The sequence below is a fragment of the Mus musculus genome, chromosome 3 (genome assembly GCF_000001635.26).
Source record: "Mus musculus strain C57BL/6J chromosome 3, GRCm38.p6 C57BL/6J".
Lineage (NCBI taxonomy): Eukaryota > Metazoa > Chordata > Mammalia > Rodentia > Muridae > Mus > Mus musculus.
The window spans coordinates 100,136,440-100,163,168 of NC_000069.6; the positions used below are offsets into that span (position 1 = coordinate 100,136,440).

At 42.6% G+C, this 26,729-nt stretch overlaps 3 protein-coding genes across 7 annotated transcripts in view; 2 read left to right on the forward strand and 1 right to left on the reverse strand.

Annotated features, from left to right (window-relative positions):
* The window catches only part of Spag17 (sperm associated antigen 17), a 257,906-nt gene extending 251,023 nt beyond the window's left edge, over window positions 1-6,883 (forward strand). The window contains exon 49 of the mRNA NM_028892.4: window positions 6,064-6,883. The gene's annotated coding sequence lies outside the window, so the exon portion shown is untranslated. The remainder of the gene's footprint in view (window positions 1-6,063) is intronic.
* Wdr3 (WD repeat domain 3) lies at window positions 1,741-25,968 on the reverse strand. 2 transcript variants are annotated; one of them, NM_001355657.1, is made up of 27 exons: window positions 25,905-25,968; window positions 24,581-24,783; window positions 23,327-23,481; window positions 20,885-21,003; window positions 19,941-20,019; window positions 18,484-18,579; window positions 17,423-17,536; window positions 17,107-17,208; window positions 16,368-16,465; window positions 15,469-15,573; window positions 14,524-14,754; window positions 13,428-13,521; window positions 11,666-11,767; window positions 10,262-10,347; window positions 9,993-10,128; window positions 9,196-9,252; window positions 8,120-8,220; window positions 7,880-7,991; window positions 7,254-7,388; window positions 6,964-7,014; window positions 6,516-6,581; window positions 6,014-6,106; window positions 5,774-5,821; window positions 5,116-5,159; window positions 3,740-3,868; window positions 2,620-2,713; window positions 1,741-2,403 (listed from the first exon to the last, which is right to left on the reverse strand). In NM_001355657.1, the coding sequence occupies exons 5-27, from the start codon at window positions 20,004-20,006 to the stop codon at window positions 2,248-2,250; spliced, it is 2,316 nt and encodes a 771-aa protein (NP_001342586.1). In that variant the 5' UTR covers window positions 20,007-20,019; window positions 20,885-21,003; window positions 23,327-23,481; window positions 24,581-24,783; window positions 25,905-25,968; the 3' UTR covers window positions 1,741-2,247. The 2 variants fall into 2 exon arrangements, with proteins under 2 accessions (NP_001342586.1, NP_780761.1); NM_175552.5 differs by having other exon boundaries at window positions 23,327-23,536.
* The window catches only part of Gdap2 (ganglioside-induced differentiation-associated-protein 2), a 44,609-nt gene continuing 43,821 nt past the window's right edge, over window positions 25,942-26,729 (forward strand). For 2 of the 4 annotated variants that reach the window (NR_104341.1, NM_010269.3), the window contains exon 1: window positions 26,024-26,226. The gene's annotated coding sequence lies outside the window, so the exon portion shown is untranslated. Of the gene's footprint in view, window positions 26,227-26,729 lie in introns of all 4 variants that reach the window. The other 2 variants (XR_001783651.2, XM_006501001.2) reach the window with 2 other exon arrangements.

A 26,729-nucleotide genomic window follows, 5' to 3' on the forward strand; every position in this document is an offset into this window, starting at 1 on the left:
GCCACCATGTGGTTGCTGGGAATTGAACTCAGGACCTCTGGAAGAGCAGTCAGTGCTCTTTACCACTGAGCCATCTCACTAACCCTGGGTTATTTTCTTGATGTCTAGTTTTTGTTTGTTTTGAGTTCTCTATGTATTTTGGATATATAGTTGGTAACCATCTTTTCCCATTCCGTAGGCTGCCACTTTGTTTGAATGAATGTCCTTTGCCGTGTGTACCCAAGCTTCTCAAGGTTAGAAGGCCCCACTTACCAACTGTTGATCTTAGAGCCTGTGCTAATGGATTCTGTTCAGGCAGTTGTCTCCATTGAGTTTTGCACAGGGTGTTAAGTATGGATCTACTTGGCTTCTACATGCAGACATCCGGTCTGACCAGCACCATTTATGGAAGATGCTTCCCCCCCAGCCCCAACCCCAGTATGTTTCTGGCTTATAGAAATTCAGGTATCCATAGGTGTATGGATTTATTCTGGGTCTTCGATTAGATTTCATGGTTCAGTATGTGTTTTTGTATGCCATGCTGTTTTTATTATTATGGTATGACCTTTGTAGTACAATCTCTAATCAGGGACGGTGGTACTTCCTGTAGATTTTATTATTCAGGACTGTTTTAGGTATCTTTTTTTTGCGTTTCCTTATGAAAGTTGTCCTTTCAGTTTCTATGAAAAATTGTTTTAAAATTTTGTTGGGCAGGCATTTAATCTCTGGATAGCTTTTGGTAGGATGGCCACTCTTATTAATATTACTGATCCATGAGCACGGGAGCGCTTTCCATCTTCAGATATCTTCAGTGACTTGAAGTTTTAATCATACAAGTCTTCCACTTGTTTGGTTAAAGTAATCTCAAGATATTTTTATACCACCTGAGGCTATTGTAAAAGGTGTTATTTCCCTGATTTCTTTCTGATATAAATCAATAAATATACAAATAAATAAAATGAGTTTTCTTAAGCAAAACTTTAGCAGTGGCACTGTTTTACATTCTTGTAAATCCTGTCAGCATCTAGCTCACAGGACTCTTGTGATGTGCTGTTCTATGTTCCTAAGTCACACATCGTAAGTTCTCTGAAAGCACCACTCTATGCCTATAAGAATGACAGACAAAGGCAATAAAATGCCACTTGTCTAGTTCCCAGGCCTCCGTAACGGAGCACTACAAATCTCTAGTCATTCTCTCATAGCTTATTGGCCAGACTTAAACTCCAGGCACCAACAGTAGCCGAGCTGGTTCCTTCTGGAAGCTCTGGAGGATACTTTTTACTTCTGCCCTTGGCTGTGTCTCTAGATGTTAAGTACTGACAGGAGCTGCATCACTCATCCTTTGCCTTGTTCACATAGTACAACTTACTTTGAATTTCTTTGTGTCACCCCTTGTAAGGATTAACTCATTTAGAGACTATCTTCATCCCAAATGACTTCAAATCGGTAGATGCTTTTGCAAACAAGGTCACATTTACAGGTTCCATTAGATAGAAATTTAGGAAGATAAACTCAGTATGGCCTTCTCTCTGGTCGTTATCTTAAGGAAACAAAAAAAATCTGACTAGAGTTTAGTCATTAGACCATAACAAGGGAGTCTAAGTTAATAATTGGTAAATTCCCACTTAAAAAAAGCCTAGATCCAAAGTTATCTGAGTTAATCTACTTTTTTCTAGATATCCCTACTTTTCAAATTCCTACCATGTAGACATACATATATAAATACCAGACCCCTCCCCTAATATTCAGGGAACCAGCAAGTCATTTTAAGTGGTTTTAATGAAAAAGCTATTGTATTTCCAAAAGTACAAACAGCATTATGACCTTACATGCAGACTCACCAACCTGCACTGGTGTAAGCAGGCAGCTCTTAGCAGGCCATCATCCCTTTCAGCCCCAGTCCATGGCGCTTCCTTTAGAGGACAATGACACACACGGTAAACAGAAAAGCTCTAATACAAATAATCTGCCATAAATATGAGACACTTCGGAATCAAATACACAATTAAAAAATATTATTTTGCTTCTTGACACAATTTAAAGGTCCAACTCTGAAAAATGCAGATTTTTAAACTAAATCCGTCCTTTTCAAAAGATGAAAGACAGTAGTCACAGCCATGTTGGTTTCTTCAACCAAGGCTGACATCTGTACCCCAAGATCTACAACATGATCTTTTTTTGGTATTTTTATGTTGCCAACTCCACAACAGCTCAGTTTATGTGTACGCTCCTTTGAGAAGAAGCAGGAAAAAACACTGCATTCCAGTTCTAAGTCAGTGTTAAAATCATCCTTTTCCTGTTTTTTCGTTTTTTCTTCTTCTCTTCCAAGTGACTAGTAGCTTCTGCAAAAAACATCACTTCACTCTTTGCTTCACACTCTCTCTTGAGATAATCGAGACCAGCCATATTGAAGCCAATGGCATCCTGGAGAAGAATACAAAAAAGTAATCTTTAGTCAGTGTAGCAGCGTCTGAGTGGGCACTGTCTTGTTTCCTTAGCTCACTAAGTGCTTCTGTTGTCAGTGTTATAAAAACCCTATCTCTGCAACAGACAACAGAAAGCTTACCCTGACTACAGATATAAGTCTGTTTGGTATTGCCCAGCATACGGTACATTAACGTGTCTACAACAGACACTTACCTGGACTTGTCTGACTTTTGAAATAGTTGTTTCCTTTAGTTTCTCTATCACGGGCACAAGCATCTGGTTGCTGGTGATCTGGCCAAAGTGAATCCTAAAAGAAAACAGTCGTGCTGCTGCAAAGAGAGGATCTGCCCTACCTGTCCCTCCTCCAAACAGTCAACAGATGACAACCCAACCACCAACAAAAACAAGAACAAAAATCACCCAAGTGTCCCACCATTCTTGAAAAATGCAACGTTATATCTGGTAATACAGTAACATCCTCCCTCAGAGATCTAGCACAGGACCAGAGACTGCAATGGGAAGCTGGAGATAGAATGTAAACAATGCCAGCCATGGGGACTGCTGAGAGCTCAGTCAGTAAGGTGCTTGCCATACAAGCATGAGGACCCATGCAAAAAGATGAGCATGGTGGCTCATCACTGCAATCCTGGCACTAAGGCAAGGCTACTAGTTATTGGGCAGCTCAGGCTGTACGAGGCCAGCCTGGGCTAGAATGAAGTCCTGTCTCAAAAAACCAAAGGCCAGCTGTGGTGGCATACACCTGAAATCCTAGCCTGCAGAATGGGGAGGTGGGCAAGTCCGAGGTCAGCCTGGTCTCTCTATATAGATATTGCATGGCAGACAGGGATAAATAGTGAAAGCCTGTCTGAAAACAAGCAAAATTAGGCCAATTCACCAAATAGTCACTTTATCAAACAGCTGTTTAACTACGTGTGTATTCCTTAGTTCCCCTCCTTTTGTCCCCTCCACTTCCTTTTGTGCCCGTAGATACCTACAGACACTAACTGGCTATTTTTAAAATGTTGCGAACAAAGCTGACTAGCCTAGGCTTAGCAATTTAAAAGCCAAACAGGTGGAGTAAACTGGCGTCTAGTGGATAATCTACCTAGCCTCCTTAGACTGCATCCTCAACTACAGCTTACAGTGACTCTGAAAAGAGGAGCCAGCAGGATCCTTGTTTTAAAGGCAGGAATGATTACCTAATGGCAAGAGCTATTTTGTAACAGTCTCCAAAACGAAACACAAAATTTGTAATCCCCAAACACTGCCAGCCTCAGCTGGTGCACAGCTGGAGCACTGTGGTGAAGAGTCAGTATTTGTAAGAACATGTTACCTGAGGAGAAAAAAGAGGCACCGGCACAAGAGCTCGACATCCAAGCCCGTCTGGATGAATTCATTGAACAGTGTAAGAACGTCTGGGACATAGGAGAATGGCAGCACAAGCAGGGCCTCTTCTAGTTCACTGAGGAGGAAACGCAAACCATCACACTCCTTAGCGCTATCAGGTACTCGGCTTCCCTTACCGCTTGCTTTTCCTTTTGTGAATTCTGTCCACTCAGAGTTAAATATTCACTTACACTCAAAATGATTCTTCTAAATGTCTTTTACACTCAACACCATCCGTTTAGAGTATGTTAGTCCCTAGCATAAAGGGAAAACCTAAGTATTGCAGATAAAGTGCTCACTATGCCTTGCTGAAAACTCCACTCTGTCCCACTTCATGATGGTTCTCTCACCACACACATGCACACAAACTGCTAATCTGTCTATTGCGTATGCACAGTGTGCATGAATACTGACTGTACTATATACTTGTGTATATGGATGTGCAAGTGTGCATATGTATTTCAAGGCTTTCGAGTCTGTGATGATGACTGGGTAATTGAGTCTCACACCAATCTTTCACCATTTGATTTTGCTTCTTCTATAACTAGTTCCAGTACAATGCCACCACTTCCAGTTAGAAGACGCAAGAGGATTTCAGTTTGGATCAAAGTCTCTTCCTTAGTTTAACAGTTATCACCCTTACGAACTGAACCCTCCAGTCTTGGCCCGTGTGTCTGCACCTCTATTCTCCAGGCCCCTTTACGTTTCTAACGAAAGCTCGGCAGTATCCTCAGGCAGCTCTACCCCTTTGTCAGGGTCACTGTGCACATTACAATTTAGAAAAATAAACTTCTTTATATCAAATTCTAAGGTCCAGTCAGACTACCACACAACACAAAGAACAGCAACCAAAACTTGTTCGTACTTTTTGCCTGTAACTTTTAACCAAATGAATACATTAAATGGATATACTATAAAATACTCAAGAGCAGATTATACATATATATAATAATGAGTGAGATCCTACCCAGTGAGTCTGGAGCTTGAGTGGCCCAATCAGTTTGTATGTAGTACTCACACAATGGTTCCAATTGTGTATACACACAAAATAAGCGGAACAAGATATACAACAGAACAGCTTCTGAGAGCTGGTATTTGATTGACATCTATACTTTTATTACCTATAACAGCTCTCCTTCAAAACACCCTTCATACTTTAAGAGCCTCCTCCTTTCTTATACTCAATGTATTATAATTGTTATCTACCAAAAGATTCACAATTAAAATTGAAAGAAAGAAAACTATCAATTCCAACTTGTATTTCACACTCAGACATCCAGTAACGGCTGTCCTGTCAAGTTACAATAGTATGCTAGGACTTACCTTGACCTGATCCCTTTAAAAGTCTCTAACACATACGCTGAAGGCTACAAAGGAAGGACAGCAGCATTAGTGAAGCTCCCGAGTGCTTTCCTCAGGGCCTACGGCCATCCGTCTTGAGAGAAGAGGCTAAGATGACAGTGCTGTGTGGGCTTGCAGTTAGCCATACAGGGTTATAAGTAAGCTATGTCCTTATTTATGTCCTTTATGACTACACTTCCTTGTAAGCTGGGCCTGTTTCATATCTATGCAATGAAGATATTCTGAGATTACTGTAATGATAATACATGCAAATAATTAGCAACTCCCAGATAAGCATGTTCTCCTAATACACCCCTTCCTTCTTCATGACGGGTTTTGTCAATTGTTCCTACAAAGATTTTTATCAGAGGTCACGTACAGACGAGTCTACAGAGAGCTGTGAATGCTGGGCACACAAAAGCACTAACGGTGGAAGAGGCAGGCTGGTCTAGCCCCGACGCATCTGGGGAAGTCTCACCAGCAGCCTTTTGAGATGCAAGCTGTTTTAGAAGACACTGAGACTTTTGGAAACAAAGGGACTTCCCGGAGTACATACCCCCAAATCATAATGCCTCCTCACTCCCTCTCATCTCTGAAGTTAACCCCTGACCCACCAAGGAGAAACAGACATCCTACTCACAGAAATATTGCCATGAGCCATCAGGATGGGGTTGACAGGAAGAGGAACCTACAAAGACGTTATGAAGGGAGCCAAGTCATTACAAGAAGCCTTTGACTCCCAGAGTCTGACTTATTCTGACACACGGATCATTTACTGCCTTTATCGCCTATCCTCATTTCATTTAGGTCAGAAATGGTCTCTTTAGGAATTCTTTTTGTAGATTACCAGGTAAGTGTGTAACTTGATAGACACGCTTACCTCTTTCCCCGCTGCTTTACAAATGGCTCTGTGTTCTTTCATTTTTGCAGTTTCTTCTCGATGCAGCTCGATGGCCTCCATGATCCTCTCAGCCTACTCAGATGACAAAGGCAGAGATCATCCCAGTGCACACCCAAGACATGGAGATGGGAAGGCCTGGCTAATGTAGCCTGAATCGGCTTAATAAAAACATGCCAGCTAGGGTGCAATGCAGCATTTACAGTTGTCAGCATGGTTCTTATTTTTAATTTGTAAGAAAGACAAAATACCACGGACTCAGATGAAACTATATAGAGTCACAACAGGGCAGCTTCCAGAAGAACCGACATGAGCTTCCCTCACTGAGAGTCCCATGCTGGTCAGACGCAAGACCACGGGCATCAGACAAAGGCAATGATCAACTCCTAGAATTCATCAACTTTTGTGCCACACAGAGCTATGTGGCTAACACTGAGTAAGGCTTTTACGAAAAAGTCAGAACCCATTACAAGAGCCAACTTACCGCTTTGACTGTTTCAATTGTCTTCTTCCCAGTGAAATAGTTGTCACCTTGGGTCTCCCCTGGAACCTGCCAGACATATGAGATCCTGAACAAGATGGTATTATTTTATAAAAATACCATATCACTCTCTCCCATTAAGGATAGGTACAATATTAAATGTTTTATTTGTATCATCATGAGCACTATCCTGAAAATGTTTACAATGTATCAAATTTCTGAGTCTTTTTAAAATTTTTGTTTTGCTGAATAAATACTATAATTCCTTATAAAGTCTCATTAAGAAAGAAAAAGATGTAATGATAGAATTCTCATACTAAGTTAATCACAGAACTAGCTACACAACTGAATAAAAACACTACATAGAGGCTAACAGTAGAGAGCAATGCCTCTGGCATCTAGTCTCAATTCCTCTCCCATATAATTCCCGTATCCCAAAAGATTCACTTACTGCCGGCTGGTCTTCTTTGGCCACGCTCTCCTCATACTCTGCTTCCCTTTGCTGCCAAGAGACACACATAAGTTATAATGAGGGGAAACAGACTCTGCAGAGCGACTGAGGCAGCGGAAGGGCTTCTCTCAAAGCATGATGCCAACGGCACCTGAGTCCACCTGGACCGTGTGGCCCTGGCCTTGGAAATGCCTTCTGTGTGAGCTGTAACTACACTGGGTGGAAAACCTCAGCAGGGACAGTCTGTAAGTGGCCCCCACCAAACGTGAAGCCACACTCAAAGGTTTTACCATTTCCCTTTCTTCCTCGAGAATAAGAGGCTCTCTCGTTCTCTCCCAGAGTCTCAGCGACTTGTCATGAGATGCTGATACAACGTAGTCTCCACTGGGGCTGACAGCCAAACACCATATTTCCTGGTGGTGTCCCTGGACACAGATAAAACAAAATGACCCAAGGAAATCTAACTTACTCATTGGTTACCACTCGTTTATGCCAGTGGTAGGGTAAATATTCTTAAAGGAAGTTTTTAAAGTTACTGTGGTGGTTAGAATAAAAATGTCCCCCATAGACCCATAGGAAACGGCAGTACTAAGACGCATGGCCTTATTGAACAAAGTATGTCACTAGTGGGTAGATTTGGAAGTCTCAGAAGATCAAACCAGGCCTAGTGGCTCTCAGTTCTTTTCCTGCTGCCTGTGGTTCCAGATGTAGAACTCTCAGCTACCTGTCCATCATCATACCTGCCTGCGTGCCACCATGCTTCCCACCGTGACATTGGGCTCTACCTCTGAACTATAAGCCAGCCCAAATTAAATGTTTTCCTTTATAAGAGTTGCCATGTTCACAATGCCTCTTCACAGGTATAAGAACCTTAACTAAGGCAAGTACCAATCAAGCCAAACAAGCAAGGGGTTACCTCCAGCGTTTGGATGTGCTCAAACTTGTCTGCATCCCACTGCTTGATCTTGTGGTCCTTCCCAGCGGTGAAGAAGAGGTGAGACTTAGGCACAAAGCGTAGATACATCACACTAAGGGTGGAGAGTAATGTCAGATACTCCAGGCGAGTGAGCTAGAGCACTCGTACACTCATCAGGAATGCCTACTCTACGAAGCTTCTGAGAACAACTAAAAGATCCTTTCAGAGGACTACACCCACCTGTCATCATGTGCAAAGAGAGACCTGTGGCAGTCCCCAAAGTCCAGACCCCAGATTTTCACATTTCTATCAGCAGAACCAGTTGCTATTAGTGCTCCATCCTATGGCAAAGAAACAAAATATTAGCATTTAATTAAACTAGACAGCTAAAGCTAACCAGAATATTTAATTCATTTCTTCAAAAATATTATGATAGAGCAAAACCATATTCATCTATTCAAAACACCTGTGCTCAGACTTACAGAGCTGCTTAAAGGTTGGAAAGTGAATGTACGAACTCTGACCCTGTCACAGGACAATATCACAGCCCAGTGCTGTTGTATGCCTTAAGGTCAAGTGATCTGTTCACTCAGTTAAATAAGAAAAGGGCTACTCCGATTCTCTGTTCTCTGCAATGGGATTTGTGGGGAGAGAAGGGAAAGTAAAGAGAAAATGAGGCTAAAAAAGAACCTACTGAAAGGTTTATGACCTACTTGTTTAACACACACACCATTCCCTCAAATTCTTCAAATTGCTGTGTTCATACAAGGATCTCACAGCTATGGAATCTATTCGTTCCCCCACTTTTCAAATATGCAGTTTTGTTTTGGTTTGGTTTTGGTTTTTTCAAGACAGGGTTTCTCTGTATAGCCCTGGCTGTCCTGGAACTCACTTTGTAGACCAGGCTGGCCTCGAACTTAGAAATCCACCTGCCTCTCAAACATGCAGTTTTAATCATAATGACACAACGAAATAACTGACTCCCAAGAATGAGAGTATTTACACAAAGCAAAATACTACAGTATTCAAATCCTCAACTGTGCTATCCTGAAGCATGAAGGGGCACCTCTGAAAAACCATGAACTTCAGGATGTTCTGCCAGTTATGGAATTTAGAGCAGCAATCTTCCAGAGCCACTGTAGGTGGTTGAAAGGACTTTAATACTATTTGTTAAACATTATCATGTGTATGCTGTGACTATAATACAGACCTGTGACTTTCTGGAGGAAGCTATAATAAACTCAGCAGAATGACACAAGTGCTGTACGATGGAGCCCAACCATGAATTAGAAAAGAACCTCACATACTTTACTTACATGGGAGATGTCCATGCATAAAACAGGCAGTTTGTGTCCATACAGTGAGAGAAAAAACTAAACATGAAAGAAAGGATACAATGAATTCATGTTTGTCTACAAAATACAATCTGTTGCACATGGAGCTAAATATAAAATTATAGTACTAAACACATATCTGGACTGCTTGCTAAGTGAGATTTCCTGTGTCCACTATGGAGACCCTACGCATACTTGCCAAGAACCCTGAAGCCCAATTAAGAACATCAGGCTACCCAAAACCTACCCCTCAGAGTAGGCCTAAACAGACTATCTGGGATAACTGTTTCACAGGTTATCCTGAGGCCCAAGACAGTCCTGAGCAATAACTCGCAGCAGCCTGTACTGAACAACACTTTCAAAGCTGCTTGTTACGACGGGATAGAGATTTCTATCTATAGATCTTCAGAATATGAACTAGCATATTTATTTAGTTTTAAATAAAACTGATGAACCCTGCAACACTATTAGTTTCTCAAGCACACTCAGTGTTTTAGTAAGCATATCTTTAAAAATATTTCTGGCTATCATCCCAATTCTTTTTTCCTTACATTGGAAATAGATTCTCTTCTCACATTGATAGATCATGATTATGGCTTCCTTCCCTCTACTACTCCCAGTTCCCTCCCACGTTCACTCCCATCCTGATCCACTCCCTTTCTGTGTCTCATTAGAAAAAGAACAGGCTTCTAAGAGATAATAACAAAAACTATCACATGGGATCACCCCACATTCTTAAGGTCACACAGAAAGACTATTCCCAGACAAACCCATCATACCTTTAAAGTGTCAACATAGAAAACCTTCACAGTGCAGTCCAGCAAAGACACAGCCAGCAGCTTTTGATTGGGAGAGTAGCTGACACACAGGACGTCCTCATCTAGCTGCAAGGTTCGAGTCTGCTTCACAGAAAGTCTGCCCAGACAGCATCAAGAAAAAGTAACACAGATGAGAATGCCAGACAGACAGCTCCAAATCTGACACACAAAGGCATGCAAATCAACGGTTCTCCACTTCATGCTAAAGCCCCACGGAAGTTTCCCCTCACCTCTTCTGGGTACTATTTTTATCTGTCACCAACTCAAAATCCCAGAACTTGACAGCTTTGTCAGCGCCACCTGTCACAAAGCCACGCTGAAAATCAAATGACACTTCAGTTAAAAAACATTTTAGCACAAAAACTTTGCTAAGTACATACATACAACAGTTAAAACTTTTACTGAATGGTGTAGGACAATTTAAGAAACGATGCCCACCCCTGACTACTTTTCAGCTAGCACGGATCTCATTTGAGAATGCCAGCACAGACTAACACTGACAGACACGATCACTGAAGTCCGAGGTCCTTCTTAGCATCGTGAAGAAAAGCCTTTAGGGAAGAGTGTGGAGTTCCCTTCCCTCCTTCCTTTCTTTTTTCAACTTCACCTAAGAGGGCAGAAGTCACTTGAATTTGCTACAAAGCAGTAAGATTAGCTTTGTAAACAAGAATAGTTTGTCTCTAGAGGTCATCTCAGGAAGGTATAAACTACTGCAGTGTGTCTGCTTCAAACGCCCTTGCAATGGTTTTCAAAATCAAGAAAATCAACTGCCGTCTATTCAGCCCCATCTCATAGCAAACTATCCATGTGTATTTTATACTAAGCGACATTAGCCACTCTAATATCTTTTTTCCAAATATATATACTTCCAGTGGATAAAGGATTGCTATTATTGAGAATATTTGGATAAAACCAAAGTACTGTCAAAAACAAAACAAAACAAAAACAAAAAAACCCCAGCAAACTCACAATGTCAGAGCAGCGCCTGCATCAGTTCCCCTGTAGCTCTCCAGTGGGTAAGGCACCATGAGCACATGAGTGACAATGACTTACTACAGAAGTCATGAGACTCACACATCGGGTAAAGAATTTCCCTAGTCATCACCGGACTATGGAGGGAACAACTATGTGTATTTCACCCTCTGCTAAGGTGCTAAGAAAACGTTCCCCTCTGTAAAGTACCACAAACATCGTCTAAAAATAAGTCATGCTAGTGCTGGAGCAATAGCTCAGCAGTTAAGAGCACTGGCTGTTCTTCCAGAGGACCTGGGGTCTGTTCCCAGCACCCATACAGCAGCTCACAACTATGTATAGCTCCAGTTCCAGGAGATCTGACATCCTCACATAGACATACATACAGGTAAAACACTGATGCATATTACATAAATAAATACATCTTTTAAAAACAGAGCCATGCTGCTGAGGATGAGCAGTTGAACAACTCAGTTTGCAGTAGTAGCTGTGTATACTACAGGTGTGTGAGATGATATGTTTGTGAAATCTAAAGATCAGACCTAGAAGGGGCTTTCATTAATGCAACCCTGAGAGGAACCTTTCTTAGGCAACTAAACTTGGCAGATCTAAGATGTACTCAGAGTGCAGACGCCCATAGCTTTAAAGCCCGGTGCAGTTACCTGATCTGGAGAAAGAGACATGGACCACAGGGCTCCATCATGGGCAGCTATTGTCTCCAAGAGAGTGCCTGAGGCCAGGTCGTAAAGTTGCAGATTTCCTGTCTGGGAAAGTGAACAAAGTTTTAAGGGGCGCATCCACAGACTTCATTACTCATGCCTGAAGTTAGAAAGCAGTAATTTGGGTCAACTGTTCAGGAAAAAATCCTGCCTAAATGCTTTCTGCATTCTGTATCTGAAGACATACTGTTCCCAATGAAACACCTAGTTAACAAACGAGGGTGGGACTAATTGCTTTCATACACTGCTGTGGATAGTACAGCCTTGCAGATCTTGATCCTGCCTCTTTTGCTGGTTCCATATCACAGCCACAGACAAATCTGAACAGTTCAAATGGAAACTTAGTAGCCTTTAAATTTTACCTATGCTTTACATGGACCACTCAAGTCTATTGTCACTGCCTAACAAGTCTCCTCACTGGTTTTGGTTTCTTCTTTTTGCAACACACTGACAGTGAGAGCCAGAACCCAACCATGACTCTTGCCTAGATGTCTGTATATGCCACAACCCCGGAGTCAGCATTTAACAGACACTACTAACTTCACAAGCTTCCATGCCACGTGACAGGTAACAGAAGCAAGGAGACCTAAGCCCCAGGCTTGCCTCTTTCCAACTCTATGACTGACAGAAAATTCATTTCCAGTAATTTGCTTTTTATAAAATGGAGTTTGCATCTGAAAGATGTCACTAGGATCACAAGAGCCAAGTGCTGACTGCCTTGCACCATCTCGGCCAGGCTTTCCTAACAACATACAGCACACACACATTTGTTGAAGGATGGATACAAAATCAGTGAAACTTTTAACTGAAATGTTACTTCCAACAGGACCTGGAACAGCTTCCAACATTTTATACTTCTTGTTGGACAAGAAATAGCCACTATGGTCTGTTGGTTTCCTAATAAAATGCATGCATATTTGACAAGGGATGAGGATGATATATACTTGCAAAATACTCCTCCAAACCCCCCACAACTGAATACAGCGACACACCGAGCACAGCGCAACACTTGGGAGGCTGAATCCTAAGTTTGAGGCAGCCTGGGCTACGAAAGTCCCTGTGTGAGGACAAAGCCATCCCCCATAAACCTTACTGCAGCTTGCTCTCACTACTTGCTTCCGCTGTGACTGCTCTCTGCTTATTGTGCACTCCAAGGAAAGCAGGTTCAGAGCTAAAGCAGATTTTCGAAGGTTGCAAGGTCACTACGTGGCAGAGCCCTCAGGAGGACTCTACGAGTCTCATCATGGCTGAGCAGGTGAAGCAGCATTCTCTACGTTTTGAAAGATAAACTGAATCCAAATCTTGTCTGCTATGGCTGTCCCCAAACTGATCAGTCTAAGACTGAAGACCTGGTCAGCTTGGCTTTATATTGCCATGTTGGGTCAAACCTGGAAATGTTATATTATTTAATACTATTATATCTTACCATCTATTAAATCTAATTACATACATTTATAAGATATATGTAAGGGTGATCATCAAAATGCTGATGGCAGTTACCTCTGTACATTTAATTAATGTCCTTCTTTGTAATTTGACATATGGTTTGATATTTTTTTAAACAAGGAAATAAAACTTTAAAAACATCAAAAAAAGCCAATAAACTATTATCTAGCTCTATTATATTAATTGCCAATATGCCGTTAAAAAATCCAATTTCTCAAGGGTCTTTTGAGATGCTAAGCAGAAAAGGCCAGGTTTTTACCTTTGTTCCTATGACCACCTGCCTATCGCCGGGAACGAAGAAGGAGCAGAGAGCATATTCACAAGGCATGGTGCGGATACACTGCAGGGTAGACCTATGAGAGACAAAGGGCATGCTAAAGCAACCTGCTTCCCACCTTAGAAGCCAGTGTTTCAATGCACGGAGCCACATAGTGACATGACACAAGACATGTCTAACTTTTACCTCACATTTATCTCAGTCAAGAGGAAAAATATTATTGACCAAAGCTGGATTTCTTTGGAAAGGAAATTCACCATAAAGAAAAGAGATGATACAAAAAAGCAAAGTAAAGAAAAGTGTTGACCAGGCTGACCACAGGGCCCAGTCTCCAAGGCCTAGGAGAGCATAAAGAGTTTCAGGTTGAAATGGTGTACCTTTACCAACATCTGAAAGTTAATTTCATTATAATTATTTTATGTGTATGGGTATTTAGCCTACATGTATATCTGTGTACCACATACTAAAGTACTGGCAGAGATCATAAGAGAGTGTCAGATCCCCTGGACCTGAGAACACATAGAATCGTCTAGATGGCTCCAGTCTTTTCGGTACACAGGGAGGCAACGTCATCAGCTTTAAAGCACCTGAATTATTTGAGGTCTAAGGGAATGGGAAGAATGAGAAATAATGTACATTCTGAAGGCACTGCACGAATAACAAGGGGCAATGACTGTATGTTTTCTTCTAGCCAAATGCAGCCAAAGCTACAGATGAAAGAAAAGCTTGACTTATTCTACTCCAAAATTTAATTTTTATCTTTTCATTTTATTTATGGGGAGAAGTAGGCACACATGGTCTTGCCAGAGTGAATGTTCTCTTTCCACTGTCTGGGCTCCAGGGATCAACTGAGGTCTTTAGTGGCAAGTACCTTTATCTGCTGAGTAGTCTCACCAGCCCTACACCAAAATTCTAACATCAGCTCTGTAAACCAATGGCCAAACGCACCAACTGTATCTTCTGACTGAATTGTATTTAGATTCTTGAGGATAAGAGCCAAAAATGAGAAATATCAAAAGTGCTTCAAAGGAAAGACAGCCCTACTGGATAGAGGTTCAGAAAGCACCAATTCACAGACCTGTTCCAGATCTTAATGGAATCGGCTGCTGCTGAAAGCACAGCTATATTATCCGAGCTGAAGGACAAAGTGCGCACGTCGCTGCGGTGGCCTCCAATGGTGATCCGGCTTGTCCTCACAGGCTGAGGGGCTGGCAAGGACGCATTGAGCGAATACAACTCCACCAGATTGTTCTGCAGCAAGAAGACGGCCTTTAACTCTCCTTGAGGCGAGTGAATCAGGTCAAAAGATCTGCATGGATGAGAAAGCACAATTGTTGCTCATTTTATTTATGGGGAGCTACTATCTTGGCTCATGAAGCCAACATTTTCTGGATGAAAAGCTTAGTGTTCTAAGCCTACAGTTTAAGCACACACACACACACACACACACACACACACACACACACACGTATATTTAATTTTTCTTTAATAGTGCTCTGAGTATGGAGCAGCAGTGGGGCACAGGCTGTGTATGTGTGTACAGTGTATGGACCAGAGCATGAGTGTGGAAGTCAGAGCACAACTTAGAGGAGTCAGTTCTTTCCTTCTACAATGTGGGTCCCAGGGACCAAAGTCAGGCTGCCAGGACTGGCAACAAGCACCTTCCTGTACACCTGCTGAAGCATCTCAGAGATCCACACACACAGGCTCCTTTTAAAGTAAACAAAGAAAAAGGAAAAAAAAAAAAACTTTGGGCTCAGCTCTTAGTTTTGACATGTGCCTTGTTTCTGTGTTGTGTTGTGTGTGATTTAAAATACTTTCTGAACAAAGACCACACAGTTTTCTTAATTGGCAGACTGAAGGAATCAACAAAGATAATAATAAAAATGGACACGGGCTGTGACTGTGACAAGATCCCCACCTTCACCTGTAATCCACACACAGGCTGGCAAACACGGGGACAACGCAGGGGTACGTGATAGCTTATTACTCTATAGCACTTTGACACTAACTCTTCACTCACTTGATCTTGGCAGAAGTCTTGATCTTGGCTACTCGAAGGATCTCGTCCTGCAGTGTCATCGAGACACTCGTTTCAGGGTCCTCCTCCTCATTGGCAGAGTTCAACCTAGAAAAGGACACAACCAACGCTTTACCAATTGCTTTTTCCGGAACAGCCTTGCTCTTACTGGTCCTGGGACAAACAAGTGGAGTGATTCTCAGGGAGTGGCCTGGTCACAGGGTCATTAGAACTGAATGAACAGACTACAGTCCACTGAAAGTGTTACCTTTGATAACAGATTCAGAACGTAACAGGCCCATAACATCCCCTGCAATAAGTCACTGCACTGAAGCATTCCCGAGGGACTTCTCTAACTCCAGAACTTTCTCAAACAAGTCTAAGCTACAGTTAGCCTGATCCTGGCATGTGAGCAAATACAACTCAAAGCATTTGCCACCAGATGACTTTAAAATCACTTTTAAATTTGGTAAATCACCCATTAAAGGATTTCTTTCTTTTGCATTTGTGTGTTTACGTGTGTGGCAGTCAGACACCCATGCAGGATGTCTGTCTTTAACCATGCTCTAATCTGAAACAGTGTCTCATAGCAAGCCTCGGAGTCTCCTGTCCCTGGGTCCCTAGCACTGGCAAAAACACAATCCCAGGGTGCCTGGCTTTAAAAATTTGCAGTATACTTCTGTGTGGGTCTTAGTGCAGCTCAGAAATGTGTTAGGAATCAAGAAGTATGAATTAGAAATTCAAACTTTGTGGGGTACTGGTACCCCACAAGTCCTCTAGCTTTTAGCCCAAACAGGTAAGCTAGTAAACATTCCTTTAAGTTACTGCTTTTCTGTAATACATGGCTACCCAGGATGTTTTACTACTATTAAGCTTATTTTAAAAAACAAAACAATACATACCTTGCTTTCTTTCTAGCTTTCTTTAGCTTCTTATCCATTTTCTTCTGAACTTCTGCTTTGGAAAGAATACAAAATACTTCTAACACAGAATCAGTTCCCTAGAAAGGCAAGAGGCAGGCAGTTTATAATTTAGCCTATACCAGGTAAGAACTGAACAGCAACATATATTTGTCTTCCCATACTGGCTGGATCACCTGGAACAGCTAATCTCTGGGTTTATGGTCTAGAAATTAGTATACTATTTCCTGCTCAACATTCTTTGAAGGCCAAACAGAACATGCACCTTTACACTAATGGAAAAGCCAGCATTTAGTAAATGGCTAGTAATAGTAAGTGTAGTTACTTTCATGATGTTATGATTGTTGTGCTAGGACATCAGACACTCATAGGAATATATACTACATTTTAAATCGTGTCTGTGTGCACGCAGGCGTGCATGTGCATCTGTGTGTCTACATCTGTGTATTTGTGTGGGTAGGTGTGTGCACAGGCCACACCAGTATGGATCACACCTGCTAAAGTTGAAGTGAAAGGTGGCTGTGAACTGCCCAACGTGAATGATGGGATTGAAGCACAGGTCCTCTGTAAGAGCAATGCTTGGTCTTACCATTAAGCTATCAGTCCAGACTCATATTCTGAATTATTACCACAATCAAAATAAAAGTCCAGGCCCACAGCTAATCATGAGAGAATGAGTACTGAGAAGGAACACTCTTACTGTTTCTAAGCCAGTACTCACGTGGCAAGCAAGAATCCTGCCTGTCTTGTCCACGGCGAGGTTCACAACTCTGTCCCTTCCTTCCCGCATTATGGAGCCAGCTTTACTACACGAAAGTATGCGCTACAGCAAAAGAACATGGAGGTTAAATGTCTGTCCTGTTAAACCTCTAAAAAGCTAATATATGCAGGTGACACCCACACACACACACACACACACACACACACACACACACACACACACACACACACACACACTGATCTCTAGAGATGCCCATCTGAGATTCTGTTCTTCCCTGCCCTATTACTTAGCCCAAGGAAGACACAAAGTGGATTACATCTTCAGATTTTTCATCATCCGCCTCAAGGGTGCTGTCCTCTGATTCAGGTGTGTCCTGTATTCCAGGACACTCTTTGATTTTCTTGGGCTCTGGTTCTTCTGGGTCATCAATCTATTTTATAAAGATGGAAGAATGAAAGGTCAAATGTCTCAGGAGATGACCTTTAACCCCAAAGACCTAGAATTCTCTCCTTTAACCACTTACATCTTGACTAGTCACCTCTGATAAACTTCTTCAATGTCGGGAAAGGTAAGAATTTATTAGAAACTGGCATATATTCAACAAAGCATTGTTCATTATACTATCTCACTGACTTTCCATAGAATGAAAACCATATACAAGTAGATAAGAGTGCAAAAACTAATGGCTCAACTCTTCCTTAACTTCAAAATTTGTAGGATAAAAGATATTCTAGAAAGAAAGACTGCCACTGGTACTAGTAATGGCAGAGGCACACTAAGGTATATTACAGTTTCTCCTTAAATGCGGAAAAAGCCATCATAATGGCTACTGGCTCTATGGCTATAAACTAACTCCAACTAAGCCTAAAGTTACAATCACCCCATACACACATATACACGTAAGTTATATGTGTATATGTCTCCTGGGAATTTATCTGCATACAAAAATGCATGTATCCTACATAGATGTTGTCCAAAGAGAAAGGCCTCTAAAATTCACCCACATATGGCCAAAGGGCCAGGAATACAGGCTAAAGTGCAATAACCTGAACAACACTATTACCAAAAGCTGTAAGCCTAAATCTTCTCCTTCCAGCTCAAATAAACCAGGGCAATGAGTGCTCGAGGAGGGAAGTCTTTGTTTAGAAGTGTTGTGGGACACCAGTGTAAGAACTCCTATTACAAATCAGATTCTAAGGGGGGGGGGAGTGGGGGGAGGGTATGGGGGGACTTTTGGGATAGCATTGGAAATGTAAATGAAGAAAATACCTAATTTAAAAACAAAACAAACAAACAAAAAACAAATCAGATTCTAAGTCAATAAGATGCTGAACTGTGAAAACATGCAATTGGCCATGATCCAAACACAATAATTACCTCTTGCAGATAGTCGATGTCCCAGGCTCTCAGCTCACTGTCTGCAGCCCCAGTGATTAGTCGCTTTTCTTCTGAAACCAGAACCAAGCCCCACACCTAAGAATAAAAAAGGTTTAATAGAATTACTTTTTAATACTCCAAGTGACACAATGAAGTTTCTCTGACATTTCAAATCTTAGAAAAAGTGTATTAAGGCAATTCTTTCAAAACTGACTAAGAGAACCACTCTTCCTGAGGGGAGGGGAGGTGGCCTGTGGTGATACTGTTCGTGTGGTACTAAGAATTTCTCTATGTCCTTACTGCCCTGTTCAGATAAAAGCTACTCATCACAAAACCACAGCACAATCCATGACTCTGGGTCTCATACTTGTTTACAGAAATGTCTGGCAAATAATAGATACCTTATTAATGCCTACTGCATAATTCTCAGCCTTTAGCATCCAAGATTTAGACAGCAGAGACACAGCAATACTGCTGCCAGTCAATTCACTTTCCACTTCATTATTACAAGTCTGTTTTTGAAAGCCTCATCTTCAGGAAGGCAGGAATATTTAAAATATTCTCTGGATCTGGCTGAATAGGTATTTTCCAGGTATGAAACTATCCTTTTGCTGAATGTAAGTTACTGGGGAAGGCACTGTACACACAACATCATTAAACATCCCTAGAGTTGTGATGGCTATTCTTGGTAGTCAACTTGACATCTGGAATTAACTAAAACTTAAATGATTGGGCACACATGTGTGAAGTATTTTCTTCTTAATTAAATCATTTGAAGTGGAAAGACCAACTTCTACCATGAATCTTTGAAGTGGGATGATGACACCTTTAATACAGATCTTTTGGGGTGAAAAGATGCAATGTTTAATCTGGCCATACCTTCTGCTGGCAGCCTACATAAAGGACACGAAAGAAGGAAGCTAGCTCTTTCTGTGCCCGCTTACTCTCCCTCTCACTAGCAAATCCATTTCTTCACTGGCATTAGAGCCCACTTCTTCAGGATTCTGTTACTCATGGACGATCAGCTGAGACATTCAGGCTTGTGGACTGAATAACTAATGGATTCTTGGACTTTCCATTGGCAGACAGCCACTTTTAGACTAGCTGGACTACAGCCTGTAAATTATTGTAATAATCCCCCTGTCTACATGGATGTCAACATTCACTCTATACAGTCCTTTCCTCTAAAGAACTCTTGAGTAATATAACAGTCATAGGTGAGTCTAACTAAAAAGATGAACCTGAGCAGAGGTTATAAAGCCATCCAAGGCTAGTGTGTATTAGACCAAAAAAGCAACAACTGTTTCAATGGCTGCCACTACTTCCTCCCAGCCAACCTCAGTGTCTCTCAAGACAGAGCACAGATCAGTAAGCAGTAAAAAGAGCCCAAGAAGGCTGAAGTAGAAACCATCCTTTGCTTTTTCATTCTTCTCTGGAGCCCATGATGCAATACATACCTCAGTTCGGTGGCCAACCATTGTTTTGAAGCAGTGCTGGTTATCCAGGTCCCACCACTTTACCATAGTGTCTTTCCCACTACAAGAAAAACCAGAAAGAGATTTTTTACTAGGAAGAATTGCTAACTAACAGGTATGAGAGTAACTCGTTTGTTGTTTTAGAATAACGGTAATGTTGGAAGCTATTCTACCTTACTGTTTATCATAATAAGCAAAGAATTCTAACTCTCCATGTGGCCGCTCAACCAAGAAGCTTCATTTCTGCACACAACACACAATTTAGTCACCTGCCTTCCTCTCACCACTTCACCTTAAAGCACTGCCATTCTGACTGCTAACCAGGAACATCTCAGAGCTCTCAGCTGCAGTCATCCACATCCCCAGCTTAGGTTTTCCATACTGAAAACGTGCTCTCTGTGGCCTCTACAGCCCAACTCCCCATCCACGGCTGTAAAACCCTGGACACGTCCTCTGACCTCATTATTCAGAAGCTTCGCATATGGCCTCTTGGCCCATTGCTGGCTCCTCAGTGTTACCAACACTGAGGTAACTTCCTGAGAACTACCACGGTTTTTCTAATTACTGCCCAACAAACCCTACGATCTTAGTCTCCCTCATTAAGTGAATGCCTGGGTTGTATTAGACTGAACCATATGAAACTGGTAATAGTTGACCACTTTTGACATAACAAAAATAAAATTTTCAAATGTATCAACCTAACAGATGTCCATTAGGCCTCTAAAGCACGCTTTTTTCCTCAAAAGGTATGCTTCCAAACACACAGGTTAGCATTTTGCAAAATGCTGTAACTCAGTGTATAAGACTAGCATCTGAGAGGCAGAAAGCTGGCAGCTAAAGCACACTGGCTCACAGCCATGAGGACAAGGGGAGCACGAGCAAGGAGGCCGACTCCTCTTCTAACTCGGAAGTCATCAAGCCTTTACCTTGTAACCAGCAGATTCCTTTCTCGGAGAAACAAAGCTTGTGTGACAGCATCCTTGTGTCCCTTTAGACGGTAGAGGCCACTTTCATTGATCACATCCCAAATAATGACATCTGTATCCTTGAGGGACAAAGTAACACACAAGAAAACAAAAATTCTTACCACAAGAGGCTAAATGACAAGAGATGGGGCTCAGTCACCATGAAGGTGCTATACTGCCCAATACAGCTTGGGGTTAGACGGCAGTCCACCCTTCATCCAGGAGTACTGAGCAGAGACTTGGTTTTACATTGCTCTAATTACATATGCATGAGATCTCCAGGCTACTTCTGCATGAGAAAACAGAGCGCTCTAGATATGGTGTACCAGCCACTTAGGAGGAAAGCTGGACAGCTCAGTAAGACTCCACATCAAAACCACAAAACACAACAAAGAGGAAAAGAGCCCATGCCAGGATTCAGCTTGAAACCATCTTTTTATTTAATGCACTTTGGTAGTTAATTAAGCTGTACTCTAGTTTCTAGTATTACTATTTAAATTTCATATTTTACATAAATGAGTCATCTCCAATTTTGTTACTATAAAATATGCAAAGTTGAAAATTCACATGCATAAATCTTTGTGCATTTATCTTACTACAAATAGATGCTACAGTTTGATGTTCTTGGTTAGAGGATGGGGCTATTTTTACAATTTTAGAGTCACACTATCATAATAATCCTCAGATTACATCTATCTATAGAACTACCAAAGATCTGTATGAGAAGACCAGCTTCCCATCTGTGTACTCTGAGTAGTATCACCTTTCTAAAACTGCCTGCCAATTCTCTTCCTTCCATGAACAATGCTTGCTCTTCATATCCAACTTGTTTTCCTGACACTGAGATGGGGTCTGATATAGCCCAGGCTGGCCTTGATTTCACGATGCAGCTGAGGCTGACCCTGAACTTCACCTCCAGCCACCATCTCCAAGTATTAGATATACAAGCACAGGACAAGTTTATGTGGTACCAGGGACCAAACCCAGGAGTTTCTATATGCGAAGCAAGCATTCTACCAACCAATGCTAATTCTTCTCATTATCTGTATTAAACAGTGACACTTTACCCTGTTTATTTTTCATCAATGTTATCTTCTACATGTTATTTTTTAACATCTTAATTTACAAGTCTAAGAGGTAGATGATAGTTTTTATTAAATATTTTCTGCTTTTCTTTTTATACTTTTTTAAATGAAAGAAGTTTAATGTCTTAAATTTATGATTCAAATCTAAAAGAAGATCTAAAATCAATCTTTTCTTCACTGTGGGTTTTGGTTTTTTTGTTTGTTTGGTTGGTTTTTGGTTTTTTGAGACAGGGTTTCTCTGTGTAGCCCTACTCACTCTGTAGACCAGGCTGGCCTCAAACTCAGAAATCTGCCTGCCTCTGCCTCCCAAGTGCTGGGATTAAAGGCGTGCACCGGGCTGGTGAGATGGCTCAGAGGTTAAGAGTGCCGACTGCTCTTCCAAAGGTCCTGAGTTCAAATCCCAGCAACCACATGGTAGCTCACAACCATCCGTAACAAAAATCTGATGTCCTCTTCTGGAGTGTCTGAAGACAGCTACAGTGTATTTACATATAACAAATAAATAAATATTTAAAAAAAAAAAAAAAAAAAGGCGTGCGCCACCACTGCCTGGCGTGTTTTTATCTTTTGAGAATTTCATATATTTTTTATATTCTTCCCCTGAACATTCTGAGCCACCCAGCTTCATTCTCTTTCTCCTTTTAAAAACAAACCAACAACATAAAGAGCAGCAACAGCAAACCAGAGCCTGATATGTGTTGGCCAACCACCCCAGCACAGGGTCTGCCCGGAGCCTGGCTGATACAGCCAGTGTCACTCCACTGAAGAAAACTGATTTTCCTCTCCCAGTGGCTACAATTGCAAATAGTGCATTTCCTCCTCTGTGCTGGGAAAACAATGATCTTTTCTTTGCCTTCTTTGAGAGAGGGTCTCACTGTGTATCCCCAGAGACAAAGCTTGGCTGACTGGCCTCTACTTCAGAGCAATGCAGGTGCCCTGAATCTTGAGTGCTGGGATTAAAGGTGTGCACCAGCACACCTGGCTTTAACTCATCAACCTGTAAAACAGATTCATTGGCAAACTATAACCATCTTCTTTTCTAATCTTCCTGGTTATATAGTTTGGGGTCCCTCTTCCACAGTGATAGATTCCAGAGTACCTCTGTGTTATTCTTTCATGCCACAGACTTTTATCAGAGAACAGAACAGGAAACAAGTAGAACACTCCCTCATACGCACCCATCCTCCTCACTCTTTCTCCCAAATGTATAGTAGCTTGGACACGGAGAATCCAACCCATCTCATAGCACAGTTTATGAGAATAATCTGCTCCTATATTAAGTGTGAGAAACAACCCTGGGCACCTGTCTGAGGCTCACCTTAGACCCAGAAGCCAGCCTGCCTCCTAGCTGATCGTACTTTAAGCTGGTGACAGCTGCTTTGTGTCCATTGAAGGTTATGTTTCCTTCACCACTGAGGAGGCTGAAGATTCGGATGGCTCCATCCTCATAGCCAACAGCTAGATGCAGCCCATCTGGGGAAGGACACAAGCAAGTGACTTCTTGTTTATTCCCCTGAAGGATAAGGATCTGAAATCATAAAGATGAAAACCAACTCAGAAGCGTGAGGCATGTAACAAGACAGCAGCACAGGAATGACCTCAGTACATACACATATCAACACATAACACATACACATATCAACACATAACACATATCAACATATAACACATATTACACATATCAACATATAACACATACACATATCAACATATAACACATACACATATCAACATATAACACATAGTACACATATCAACATATAACACATACACATATCAACATATAACACATACACATATCAACAATTTCCAGTCACTGATACACGAGGATAAAACTTGACAAGCAAAGACCATAAGCTCCTCAAGAGGTCATCACGTCCTCTCAAGCTTGGTGCTGGTGTGTATGCAAATGATCCAGGCAATGAGCTAAGTTAGCAACTTTGTATCCCAGTGATTTCTGATACAGAGCTATAAACTCATCCTTGTTGTAACTCAACCTACAGTACTAACAGTTTCATCCCAAGAAGAAGCTCTGGGTAGCAACAGGCTTCTATATATTTACATCTATAAATCTATATGTAACTCATCTCACCTCCTGGGAGTCACACAGTAAAGAGGGATAATTTATCTCTTTGTGCTTAGCAAGAAAGGAATAGCTTCTGTCACAGTCAAAGCAGAGTGAAGCAACCAATGAATCTCATCAGTTATGGTTAAGAGAAGGACTGCACAACACAGCAGAATGACAGTCCTTTGAAATTCTACTGCTTTACAGCTGGCTGTGAGAACAAGCAGAACATGAAAAGCAGAACCGGTCGACAAAAGTAGAAGTTAATAATGGCTAAGAATAATAACCCATGAAAACGAACACACCCATTTAAGCAAACTCCTGCTTGGCTGTGACTTTCAGAACACAACAGAATCTGGTGCTAGCCGTCTAGAAAAATAAAAGGGAAGTGATCTCTTGGGGGACTCACACACAAATGAGTGCAGGCAGGTCAGTCAAGGCTCTCCCACTTCACCCTTCCAAGAGTCGGTGTCATTTAACGGTGTCCATTTCTTATTTCTGACTTACCTTCTCGCCTTTCCTTAAGTCCCAGATAAAAACGTGTTCACAGGCGGGTACTGCCACATAGCGTCCTTTCTCACCACGGAGTGTCACAAAAACAATGTTACCTTTTTGGCTGCCAATCAAGCCAAAGACAGCACTAGCCACATAGCGCAGATACTGTTTAGTAAGCCCCATGCTGGGCTGTCTGATGACACCGGGAAGGCAATCTGTGTAAATAAACAAAATTCAGTTTTTGCAATACAATGACTCTGCACAGCTAACAAACAGGAACCTTTTTTTTTTACATGATCAAAAGCATGTAACTTGGCACAGATGGTAAAGTACCTGCTGTAGTACCCGCACCCACACATAAGGCCAGGCACAGAAAAATGCAGGTCTATGACCCCAGCACAGGGAAGGCAGAGAGAGAGATTCCTGGGATTCGAAGAGACCCTGTGTGTAGATCAGAGGAAGCCCAGAGTGAATGGGTCCTGCTGACATGAATGTAGCCATGTCAAGGACTTCAATGCCCCAGACCAATAGGAGAGGCATCATGGTCCTTTGGTTCAAGTGGGATGTTTACAGTGTTCCAGAAAATGTTCACCATAGCCTTCTTCCCTCCCACCACACCACCATGTGTACTGACTGAAGACTGCTCCCCACAGACTGTCCCTATTGCAATTAGATATTATCTCTATACAATCACCCTGTCTCCTTGTTCAGTTGTAAGCAATAATCCCCTCTTCATTTTCAACTGTATATAATAAGCTCGCAGAGCTTATGGGGCTGCTGCAGTTCCTCTATCCAAAAGCTCAGACCAACCGATCTCAGCTTTTATGCATGTGTGTTCATGTGTCTGCCTTTTCTACCCAGTTTTCTCTTCCCTGCACTTTCATCTCCAGTTTGTCTTCAACGAGCTGCTGCACTGGTTTTCTATCTAGCACTTCCACGTCCACGATTTTCGCTTCAAGTCATAGTAACACGCTTGTTTATCGTTTTCACATGCACTGTACCTACCCGAGGGCTTTAAAGCTTATTTCTCAAATAACTTCGCTTGTTTTCCTTCCTGCGACCTGGTCACTCTCAAACTATCCCCCGCACCTAAGTTTCTATTGCACATCATCCCCGAAATAATCCAAGGAAATCGGGCAGTTCCAGCAGCCTCGCACTCCGGCCCGGGGGCAGCGCGCGGCCTCTGGGTTCTGCGATGCAGACGGCCGCGGCAAAGGGCTTCTCCCCGGCCTCCCTAGTGCCCTTAGCGCGGAGTCCCTCGCCGCGTCGGCTCACCGTGAACACCACTGTGCGGGGAACCGCGCCCCGCGATCCCTAAAGAGCCAGCAACACTCACCTCACTCTCCACGAGGCTCCAGCAGACAGCGCTGCCTACGAGACCCGCCACTTCCGGTCCGATTGGAAGTTTCTTCCGCCCGGCGTTTCCCTTACCTTCTAGGCGGAAGTGACGGCAGAGCGCTGTGATTGGGTGGCGTGGCGGAGAGGAAGCGGGTACCTTCGCTGTCAGATCGCTGTCGCCAGTCACCCTGGCCTCTGGAGACCGGTTCGCTTCAGCCTCCGCCTCTGGCAAGCAAAGTGTACGGATGTCATCCGCCTGAATTCTGCCACGGATCTGAGTGAGCTGCGGGCCGCCGCCCGGATGGGCCCGCCCGAGCGCTGTGAGAGAAGGGCGAAGCCGGGAAGGGAGGGCGACACAGTCGGGTGCGGCGGCTGGGAGGGATTGGGCTGGCGGGTCCTCCCGGGCTTTGGGCTTCGCACTCAGGGTAGGTTGGGTCGCCAAGCTCTGGGGACGCAGGTCCCCGGGATTTGCTGGGACGCGGTGCTGCGAGCAGCCCTGCGGGTGGCGGCTCTAGCAGAGTCCAGCCCGTCCTATAAATCGGGTTCCCTGTGGTCAGACGCTGAGCCCAGGATGCTGAGTTGTAAAAAGACCCCGCAGTCCCTGGAGTGACATTGACCTGGCTTTGTGTTTCCGCTTTCAGGTCACTTGAGAGGGAAGTGACCCTGGGCTTACTGGTCCTTAATTGTAGACTGAGACTGAGCCACTCTGTTAACGAGGAAATTAGCTTTTCTTCTCTTGCCCCCTTTTATCCTTGGGCTGGTCTAGAAGTTTTAGAAACGAGGTCTGATGTCTGTAGCTGTCTATATAACTGTACGTATAACT

Coding starts and splice junctions, on each gene's coding strand:
- Wdr3 (NM_175552.5), bottom strand. CDS start 24,751: ATGGGGCTTACTAAACAGTATCTGCGCTATGTGGCTAGTGCTGTCTTT. Junction 10,348..11,665: donor TGTCTCTTTCTCCAGATCAG/GTAACTGCACCG, acceptor TTTGATTTTCAG/CGTGGCTTTGTGACAGGTGG. Junction 6,582..6,963: donor CCAAAGAAGACCAGCCGGCA/GTAAGTGAATCT, acceptor TATGTCTGGCAG/GTTCCAGGGGAGACCCAAGG.